Source organism: Limulus polyphemus, unplaced genomic scaffold (genome assembly GCF_000517525.1).
Source record: "Limulus polyphemus unplaced genomic scaffold, Limulus_polyphemus-2.1.2 Scaffold5603, whole genome shotgun sequence".
Taxonomy (NCBI): domain Eukaryota; kingdom Metazoa; phylum Arthropoda; class Merostomata; order Xiphosura; family Limulidae; genus Limulus; species Limulus polyphemus.
Window position 1 is genome coordinate 19,358 of NW_013671213.1, and position 9,297 is coordinate 28,654.

The 9,297-nt window shown below is 31.6% G+C and overlaps 1 protein-coding gene across 1 annotated transcript in view; it reads left to right on the forward strand.

The window, feature by feature from the left end:
* Nucleotides 1–9,297, forward strand: part of LOC106472778 (solute carrier family 25 member 38-like) — a 49,419-nt gene that overhangs the window by 17,621 nt on the left and 22,501 nt on the right. The window contains exon 6 of the mRNA XM_022401306.1: nt 2,614–2,683. Coding sequence (XP_022257014.1) covers nt 2,614–2,683 — 70 coding nt within the window. The remainder of the gene's footprint in view (nt 1–2,613; nt 2,684–9,297) is intronic.

A 9,297-nucleotide genomic window follows, 5' to 3' on the forward strand; every position in this document is an offset into this window, starting at 1 on the left:
ATATATAGTAGTAGTAGTTATATTATGTGATACGACACAAATATATATATATATATATATATATATATATATATATATATATATACTATGTGTCAGGGGGTTCTCTTACATGTGTTACTAACACAGTATTTTATGATGTGTAATCTTAATAACTATCATTTAACTTAAAGCAGTGGTTCCCAACCTCTGATACATGTACCCCTGGGGGTATGTGGAGAGGTTTGTGGTGGGGCTCATTATGTTGCTGGCTCATTAGTCTTACTGAGAATACACAGCATAAAAAGGTAGAGAATCAGTAACTAAAATATATTGTTTATTGTGAGCTAATGCAATATTTTATGGTGGATGCTCTTAGAAACTACTGTCAAACCTCAACTATATGTTATTTCTATTTTATTTCAGTTCACAGTTTCCTTCAACATATTGGATTGCCTCCTTCTTTGTCATTGTATATACTAGCAGAAATGCTACCATATGGGCAGCTGTTTGTGTTTGTAATTAGTAATCATAGTATTCATGCCTCATTGAAAAAAATTTAGAAAAAGTGAACATTTTCTAAAAAAAAAGGATTTTTTTTTTCTGGGAAGTACTGCACAAGAAAAGTGTTCAGATTGTGCTGTTTAGTCATATGCAACAAAATGATTAAATGTACAGGGCTCCAAGTTTTCATAAATTTTATTGATATAAACTGTGATGTTTTATATATTAAAAATGGTACCATTTATTCAAAAAATAATAATAGTTTTTAAAGAGCTCCATTATCTCAGTACTACATTTAAAAATTACATCAATAAAGATATAATCAAACCCTCATCACGTACAGGCCTAGTGAAAGTCATGTTCTTGTGAGGAGAGTACGTTTATTAAAATTGTGTTCTATTATAAAGAAATGGTTGTTGCACATACAACAGTTATTTTTCTAATTGTTTGAATCTTATAGTAAGAAGATATATCATATGTCAATATATGAAGAGTAGGTTTTATGCTATGTATTAAAAAAAAAGTTGAACTGCAAGTAGAAAGACATAAAGGTTGAATTAATAAACCTTGATCAAGAAAATTTGATAATTTGTTTACATGTATTTAGATATCTGATCAACTTATCTGAATTTTTTCACAGTCTATCTAGTTTCAGATATATTTGCAGAGTTTGTATATTTTAAACCATTAATTAAACATAAGTATTTTACATAGTACTTCTTTTTATGTTATATGTAATATAGATATTTTAGAGGAATTGCATAAAATCCACAAAAACAGTATACATATGCACATTTGGAGATAAATAAGATTTTACTAATTAAAGTAGAACCTCAACATTAAGGGCAACCTTCTGACTGTGTCCAACTTCCCTTTATAGCAAGGTGCCCTTAATATAAAAAATTAGCTATGTAAAGCTGGATTCCATATTGACTATAATAAATTTCTTAATTTTAAGGTTCCCCATTTTGTTTGGTGTATGCAGGACATGGGTGTTCTTGAGTTGCATGTTCATGACATGGAGTGTTGTCAACAGGAGGTCTCAGGAGGTAGATTAGCTGTAGACTTTTCTTTTTATCATTGGTCACAAAGTTTCAGAGTACTTTTGTTGAGAGTTTGAATTACTAAAATTTCACATTTATTTTCTGCATTAATTTTACTTTCAATGACTGAAGTAGAAATCCGTTAAAAATAAAGCAACAAATCACTGCTTGTGTCATTAGACTGTTTGCGTGACACCGTAATAAGATACTCTCAAGAGCAACAAAGCATGCACACAGAAATAAGTCGACTTTACCCATGTTCTGAGATGTGAAATTTATCAGCTTGTGTATCCTACAGTGTTTACAATGAGAATTCCCCAGAGTAATAATATTGCACTTTGACTCTGTGAAAATGTTTATTACAATATATGGTTTGGAGCCAATCCATTAAACATCACAAGTGTTTGAACATTGATCATCCTTATGGGTTGTTTGTAATTTAGTGGTATACTGTACAGGAATACAAAGATAACTGCCCGCTTTATCAAGTGGCCATATAGAGAATGAGACTAAAGATACTGCCCTTAATCCGGAATATTGAGGTGCCCATTATTGCAAGATAGTAGAAAAATGAAAGAGTGAAAATGTCTGCCCTTAATGGCACAGTGCCCATTGTTTCGAGTTTCTACTATATGTGAGATTTTCATAAAATGCCATTATGCTGTTGTTTAACTCTCTCTTTAAACCCATAATTTTTTGCCCGTTCTTGTCAGAATCATGTTTATGATGTCCTAATAGTTATCATCATACTTTTGTAAAATTTCCAGTCTGTTTATAAAAGGTGGATAATAACATGGTTTAGATTAGTTTTCAGCTAAAAAAGAAAATTTTATCAGATGATGTCACCATCCAATGGGTAAATCAGGATTTTCAGCTAGATGCTGAAATCGTTCACTCAGGTTTAAAAAGCTAATATTGTTTTTGTACACCATTTTATCACCCTGAGCTAAAACAGGAAAAAATATAACACTGAAAACTTGTACTGATGAAAGGAAGAGTTAACATTTATCTGTACAGGTCTTTGCAATATTTATATTTACTGTATTCTTGCTGTAAATGTAAAACTGATTTTACTTATTTTGGTCTTTAGAGTGGTGTGTATACATATGGCAGTGTATTTCAAGCCTTAAGAATTATTCATGCAACAGAAGGATTTAAAGGCAAGTATGTGTAGATGGTATCTATATAAAACTAAGAAATGTTTTGTTTAGTTGCTATATTTACTGCTCAGATAAAACTATCAAATATTTAAACTGTAGGTATTTAATAGTGTTGAGAAAATTTCATAGAAGTCTCTGATATTGCATGAAAGCATTTTTGAAACTTAATCAGCAACCAGTAATAATAAAGTTATTAATATTCAATAATTTATTTTATGAACATAATAACTTAGCTTGGAGAATATTTTAAACAATTTGTTAGTATTTTATTGTATGGTGTCCTTATTAACATTATATTCTCTTCTTATTGTCTCGTGAAATGATGAGGCTCCAAAATAAAGGTGCCAAGGAGGTGGCTAATATATACAGGTAGATGTTTTCACTGCATAACATTTATTCAGTTTTGTTTTTTCTCTTCCCTCAGACCATGTGATTTCCTGCTGCTCTTTCTTCTGTTATTTTTTCTTTGCTCATAGCAGAGTACAACTTATTGCCTTCATTACAAAGATAATTCATTAATTTGATTGCTCATAAAACAGTAAACTGAGTAATACAGTATTTTGTCTTGAAACTATTTTTCTAAAGTTTCTTTGAAGTTGTCTTATTGTTTCATAAAAAAAAAGCTTTCTATGTGTATGATGGTTTTACAGTTTTTGTTATCAGTAATTTTGATACCATTGGCTATATTTTCTCACTTTGTTGAGTTCAAAAATACATAATACATACATTGCCTTGAATTTGCACAAAGTTTGAAAAACTTTACAAAAAATTGATTGTTCTTTTTAAATTAATGTGCATTACAACCATGTCACCACCATTTGACTCATAAAAATTCCATTTGTAAGTGCTTTATAACAACCAAATTTGAATATACCCTGTAATTGAAGGAGGATATTAGTAGGCCAGTCTAAGGTTACTTGGTGTAAAGTTTTTGCTCAGTTATTGTATTATTTCAATGCTTGATCTAGTGGTAAAAACATTCGACTGACAATATGCAGGTTACAGGATGGAAACCCTTCTCCAAAAATACTCGTCCTTTTAGCCATGTGGTCATTATAATCCCACTATTCATTGGAAGAGATTACCAGTATTGGCTAATTCTTTTCCCAACAGTCTGTCATTTTAAAATTAGGGATGGCTTGTACAGACAGCCTTGAGCAGCTTTGCACAAAATTTAACGAACAATTTCAGTGCTTTGAATGTTTTTCAAGTATATACTTCTAGAATAAGCTATATAGCTATCAAAATATTCTACTCAGCCTTATTCATTTTATTTTTCTTTGCAATAAATACTAATAAAAGAATATTATGCAGACCCTTAATTTGGTAACATAGAATAGGTAAAACAATAGAAGAGGAAAAGCAATGGGTTTGTTTGTCCATTTGGCCCCAAAATAATCAGAATAAGTCAAACTGTAATTAACAAATCAGTATATATTTGTTTTTTCCTTAACTAAATATGTCACATTTTTCTCAAAAGTTGCAATTGAATTATGCTGACCATTTTATTAAGTCTTGAAACATAAGATTACAAATCTGATGTTACTTCTTCTTATACACTTTATATTTCTCTGTATTGGGTCTTCTGTGCTTGCTAGTCATTCATGTCCCTACTTTTGTAAAACTGATTTCCCCTTTTCTGAAATTCTAGCTATGAAAGCTTGGCAGTATCCAGTCTCATTTATCCCAGGTGCTAGATAGTTGTTAAGTAGCATATATTTTAACTTTACATAGAAAAACTCATTAGGTACTATCAACATTCCTATATTCTGTTCTTGTGGGTATAAAAGTGGAATAGATTCATAACTTTTTACCTTTTATGACCTGAAATGTTTTGCATTCATTTCTGTTTTTACACCCATAAAACAGTGCATTCAGGAATAGATGTAGCATGTAATCTTACATCTGATGTATAATGTCAGTAGGATTGATTCTGGTTAGAACTTCATATAATCTTACATCTGATGTATAACATCAGTAGGATTGATTCTGGTTAGAACTTTACATACTCTTACATCTGATGTATAATGTCAGTAGGATTAATTCTGGTTAGAATTTCACATAATCTTACATCTGAAGTATAACATCAATAGGATTGATTCTGGTTAGAACTTCACATAATCTTACATCTGATGTATAATGTCAGTAGGATTGATTCTGGTTAGAACTTCACATAATCTTACATCTGATGTATAACATCAATAGGATTGATTCTGGTTAGAACTTCACATAATCTTACATCTGATGTATAATGTCAGTAGGATTGATTCTGGTTAGAACTTCACATAATCTTACATCTGACGTATAATGTCAGTAGGATTGATTCTGGTTAGAACTTCTACCATGATGCATTGCACGTCAGACATGTGTTGATCTGTATGCGAGAAGAGGAAAGACAAACAAACCATCATGAAACGTTGCATTTATGGATGGCTATTCATATTATTTAGATAAAAATCTTATGTTTTTTCTTACTGTTTACAAAGCACAAAGAAAAATGAAGGATCAAGGTTTATGGTCATAAACATTTCTCAAATATAAAAATATATACCCTGTAGCTTTGTAGATATAAACAAGATAAATCCTAATAATTTTCATTCGATACTTAATCTTGATGCCTTAAAAAGTTACAACTAAAATCATCTTCGTTTACACACACAATAACTGAACAAAAACCTGTAATGATTTGATAATATACAAGTGTAAAGATTTTTAAATTTTAATTTTTTTTTGTGAGATTAGAAATATACTAAAATACTAACATGATTTTTCCCTAATTCAAATGATTGAGCAAGGCAGCTACAGTGCATAAAGAACAATTCTACAATATTAGATAATATAGGCCTATTCAGGTAAATTTTTGAATTAATTCTTTAAATAAAGTTACTTATGTCTGTTTTGATAAAGTTGTATATTTATAAAACTGTTGTAATTGACTGCTGATCTATAAAACAAATGGTTACATGTACTTCAGTTATAAAAATAAAGCTATGTTGACAGCATGAGCAAATAGATAGTTGTATTAGCTTCAGACCATCACAGCTGTTAATTTTATCCAGTCAGGTGAATTTGTTGATAATCAGTTGAAACTAAATCAAATTGACTCAAACATCTACATATTAATCTACATTCTAGAGAATTGAGAAACTAAAATGTTGGAAGTTCTAAACAAATCAAAATTTTATCAATAGTGTACAAGTATGGTGAAAAGATTTAGTTTTGATTTATTTCCATTAGTTTGTAGACCATAACTTTCAAGTTATCTTCAATTTTATGAACAAATGGTGTACCCAGAACATTATTTTTCTGCAATGTAACATTGAAATAATACATGGAATGTGGCATATTCCTAAAATTCAAATCATGAGTGATGTCAAGTGGAATTAATCCTGTTAGAGTGCATTAATGCCACTGAAATACAATAGAACCAACAAAATGTCAAGGTTACTAGATGATTACCTGGAAAAGCTAATTAAAGGAGATCATGCATCATTGCCTCTGGTTATGTTACTTTCATTCAGTTTTAGTGTGTGACGCTCAGATACTCACATTTTGATTCTAAGTGTTTATCAGCTAAATAAAACATTATTGCTCCTCTTTCTTCTTTTTTTTCATGAGAGTCGACAAGTGTAATTTTGATTATAACTTGTACGTACAATTCAAAATTGTATATAGCAGTGCATAGGTTTATGATAATAGGGTATTGAACTATAAATGAAAAACTGGAAAGTGAAAAGCATAACTTTCATTATTTGTTCTGCATATGTATATGAATTTATTATTCACTTCACAATTACACTCTCTCTCCCCCTGGACAACTTTGCTCCCTCCCCCCCCTGGAAGTTACCACTTTTGTCTTCTCCTTATAAAGATATTTGGCCCTAAAAAGAGCCATAGTCTATTGATTCCATTTGGATTCTGTCTTCAATGAATTGAGTATTTGAGTTTTTGTTTTATTTCTAGCTTCAGTGATGTACAGTGGGTTTCTTATTTCCATGGAACACTAAATTTTTGAATTGGCAATTCCTGGAAGATGAGAGTCTGTAGAATTGGTCAAGTTTTGGTAATATATTTTCTTAGAACTCACCATGCCAGTAAATGTAATCTACAGACATTTCATGTGATGTCCACACAACAAAATGGCAAAAATGTTTCCTTATAATGTGAAGCTTCCCTTGAATCTGATATAAATGTGATTTTGTTTCAGAGCAGAGCTATGTCAATTTTTGGTACTACAAAAATCTTTTATTGTCTTTGCTGCTTCAACTGGGATCACATTTTTGGCTTTCTTAAGGCACTAGATTTCATTAATACCATTTCCATCAATAAAGCCATCTGGACTAACTTTCAAGTGTCCGTATTCAAAGTCAACAAATAATCCACATAAAGTGACTGTTGAAATTTACTGTTTCTGGTAATGTTCTAATTCTCAACCATATTCAATGGCAGCAAAATAGAATTATTTCTGGTAGAGAATTCTTTTTACCATACTAATACACAAAATAACAGCTTTTATCTTAGCTTAAGTGAAAGCTGTTAGTCTTATTATTCTTGCCATTGCAAGTTGTTGGCTTTATTTAATGTAGCTCATTCTATTTCACACTGGGTATCATGATCCACTTGAAGACTTTTCCTCTGCAAGCCTTTGTAATTCTTTTGCAGACTTATCTGGCTTGTTAGCATGAGGTTGATAATGTGGATCATAAATTTTAGATCCTGTAACATTTATTTTTGCCAGTTGAATTTTTTTTATTTTTTGTTGGTATAAGTCTTCAACAACATTTCTTTCAACTTTGTTATTCAAAATACATATTTCTTCATCACATGGGAAGGATATGTAAGTTTAGCTGTCTTCCAGGCCACATAATGGCACCTGATTGCTAGCGGATATACCAGTCCAGCAGAATGACACCTTTTTCATAACTATTCCCTTTAGACATACTAATTCACTAGTGTTCTGAGAGATGCAGATTCATTCCTGATAGTGTTGATGCTGTTGTAATACATGATAGAGCCCATTTTTTAGAACTCTTTGCATATTTTAAATGGGTGGATTTGGCTGTCAGGCATTTAAAAAGTGTTGGGAGAGATTTCTGCCTTTTTGCTGAGTGGCTCGTAGAATTTCTCCGAGTTTTTTGTTTTGTTTTTAAGTACAAACTTTTAGCTCATCTCCATCATCTCTTGACCGATTTGAGATCTAATTACAGTTTTGGGCTCAGGAGGTCAAACCTTTTTAATCGATGTATTTGACCATACCCAGTATCTCATAGATTATTTTATTCTAATCCTGCCTAAAAGAATTTCAATTTCAGTCTGGTGGAGATCCTGATGAGTAATAAAATGAAATCAGGTATATGTGTGCCCCCACGATTGGTATGGCTGTTGCACAGAAATATAGCTATTAGAATAGGAAACAAAGGTCTCGTAGATGCATTTACTCTAACCCTGCCTAAAAGAATTTCAAGTGCCGTGGCTATTGAGGATTCCCTCCTTTTTTCTTTCTTTTTTTTGTATAACACTGTACAGCATGATTGGCACATGAACTCCAATAATTTCTATTTTAAATCCATAAGGTACCTTTTCAGTTATTCATGCATGAACATTTGAATCACCATCCCTGATTAGTGTGAGATAATGAACACCATGCTTTGCATAATTTTTTCTAAACTGTACAGTTAATATGTTAGCTTCCATTAATTTTGAATACTCCAACCAGTTTGTATTGTAAGTACGAAAAGTGAGGTTTTATTTCTTCTACACCACAAACACTGCAGTATTTATTACAAATTGCTAGAATAAGTATCTTTTTTTTTCGTTGTTTTTGCTTAGTTATAGATGCTACTCTAGAATTAGCAGAGTAACTGTGGCCAAAACTTTTGCACCAGCCATCATTGCTATCACTAGTACATGTGGGGTTCCATCATACTTTACACATCCTCTATGAGTAGTTAGTTCTTTCTCCTCTTGTATCATGATCATTTGCATCCACAAAACTTGTTCTCTTACAGCTCCAAGCAAATTTTATCAAATAAGTAAATAATGTCAGAACATGTATACACATAACTGACAAAGCTTAATCCATTTGAAAATGGCCACAACCACAGCTCACAAATCTTCAAATTGTAGTGTATTTTATATCACAATAATATTTTTTAGTTCTGATACGATCACTCACTGCTGTACACAAGTTAGCTATTTTCCCTCTTGAAGTCATGCTTTTCTGCCTTGTGAAACTCCCAACTAAATTTCACATGAAAACAAATGAAATTTAGCTAGTGCATGATGATGTATCATGCAGTGAAATCCTCCATCAATAGAGTGAGACACACATTCAGCATGTAATGCTGTTTGAATACAAGAAGAGAAACAATGCCTCTGTAGCCACAAAGAATTTTAAAGAAATTTATGGAAATGTTTTGAACGTTTGTAGGTATCAACAATGATTCAGCACATTTCGTTCAGGTGATTTTAGCCTTAAAAACTGTGATGGCAGGGGCAGACATGTTGGAATTGATACTGATGCTCTGAAGACGCTTGTTGAGTCTAACCCAAGGCAACATACTCCTGAAATGGCCCTGAAATTGCATATCTCTCATGAAACAACACATAAACAT